Source organism: Schistosoma mansoni (genome assembly GCF_000237925.1).
Source record: "Schistosoma mansoni, WGS project CABG00000000 data, chromosome 3 unplaced supercontig 0083, strain Puerto Rico, whole genome shotgun sequence".
Lineage (NCBI taxonomy): Eukaryota > Metazoa > Platyhelminthes > Trematoda > Strigeidida > Schistosomatidae > Schistosoma > Schistosoma mansoni.
Window position 1 is genome coordinate 1,365,995 of NW_017386008.1, and position 1,783 is coordinate 1,367,777.

Here is a 1,783-nt window from a genome sequence, read left to right on the forward strand (position 1 = left end):
AGGCTAACGTGACGCAACATGGCGATGAGGTTGCTACAAACGGATAGACTTTCATTCTATTGACCTCTGACTCCTTTTCTAAATCCTCATCTGGCCACCCCAAATACCCAAAAGCATCTCGATCATGTGCTCAGACTACTACCTGATGGAACATGGCCTCAATGTTCGCCGTAAAATCTATTGGTTGTTGTCGAAGCCTGATGAATACGTCCACTACGTTACCGACTAAATTATGTCCAGAATAAAGATTCTTGTTTATAGACATTCCAGCACAAACCATTCCTAACTTGTTAGGCTTCTTGGGACGTAAGACATGGTGATGAGGAAGATACAGATTCCGTCCATCAGCGTGGTTATCGTTTACCTATTCGGCATAATCTCGTTCTATATACTGAGTCATGGCGCTCGCATAGTCTTGGAGCAACTTCGTATCCCAAATAAGTCGACCTTTCAAACAGTCAAGTTAACGTTCTGCTAACTCGTGCTCGTGCCTCCAAGGCAGAGCTATTTGATAATGCCCTTTTAACTTTTGCACTGAATTGGATATAGCACTGAGTGCTGTACGATCTTTTACAGACATCGATGTAGTACGACTAAATGGATTTTTGAATTCAGTGAAGTGCAATTGTTCAAACTTATCCTCTAATTCCTCTTTATCTGAGAGATAATTAAGTAGACGGCTGTTCTCATGAAGTCCCCCGTAGGAACCGAACAGCGTCCAAATTAATAGAGTCCTCACAGCAGACGGTTCATTCGTATTTCCGGTTCTGAACTTATTCATCTCGTGTACACCCGGTACATTACACCAAAAAAACGGTTTGGCATTCTTGTCATCGACTCTCTGTTACGTCTTTGAGTCTGTCTACCCACTTTAGTTCCGAGTATGACTTGTCTGATGTAGATTATGACCTTGACCCGATAGGCTGACTGGCTTAACCTTGAGGCTAGTATGCGTGAGTTCGAAGTTGGAGTAGAGAGACGAAAACTATTCTATCCCTGATTGGCTGGCAAGCACGCGAGAGAGAAGACAAAAACAGCTGGAACACTAATCACTTTATTCCAACCCCGATCTAGCACTCAAATTCCCAATTCAGATTAGGGTGAAAAGTCACATGCATAAATAGATGAATAGGCTGATCACAACGTACAATAATTAGAAAAATACAACTCTGTCCAAAACTAGGGGATTATAGTAGAAAATAGGGTACAAAAGATTACGTCTAAATGACAATAGCTTAAGAACAGAAAATGCTATGTCAATGAATCATACATCAAACAAAAGCTTATGATCTGTAAAATAGGCTAGAGACAAAAGTAAATGTTACAGTTCTGCAAGCTTTGAATAAAATGAATTAACGTCCCCAAAAATAGCGAGCGTAATTTGTTAAGGCTTCTTGTTTTCCGGTCCACATCACTCTCAGAAAACTTATGTCTTTTAAATGAAACCAGGTTGCCATTTGGCTAGCCGTTGGAACAGTCTCGTGAACTGCCGGTAGTTTTTTGACTGTCAACACTTTCTGCACCTTGACATATGACGAAAAATCTATCGAATGCAACTCTAAATTGACCCTCATTGCATATCAATGATGTTTCATTAATAAGAGTCTCTAAAGACACCGATTTTGGTTTTCCCTCAAGGCTTAACTCCTCAGCCACATCATCAACGAAGCAAGGAGGAACAAGAAGACAGCAATCAATATCAGCCGAACAAGAGCAGAAAAAGCCAAGGCATAAGCAGAATACACAGAAGCAATAAAGCAAGTGAAGAGGAGCATCAGAACCG

General features: G+C 40.9%; 1 protein-coding gene across 1 annotated transcript; it reads right to left on the reverse strand.

The window, feature by feature from the left end:
* Positions 1-463: 463 nt before the first annotated feature.
* On the reverse strand, positions 464-781 carry Smp_117560 (hypothetical protein; the record flags this gene model as incomplete). Its single annotated transcript, XM_018791356.1, has 1 exon — positions 464-781. One exon carries the CDS (start codon positions 779-781, stop codon positions 464-466), a length of 318 nt encoding a protein of 105 aa, XP_018645493.1.
* Between the last annotated feature and the right edge of the window lie 1,002 nt (positions 782-1,783).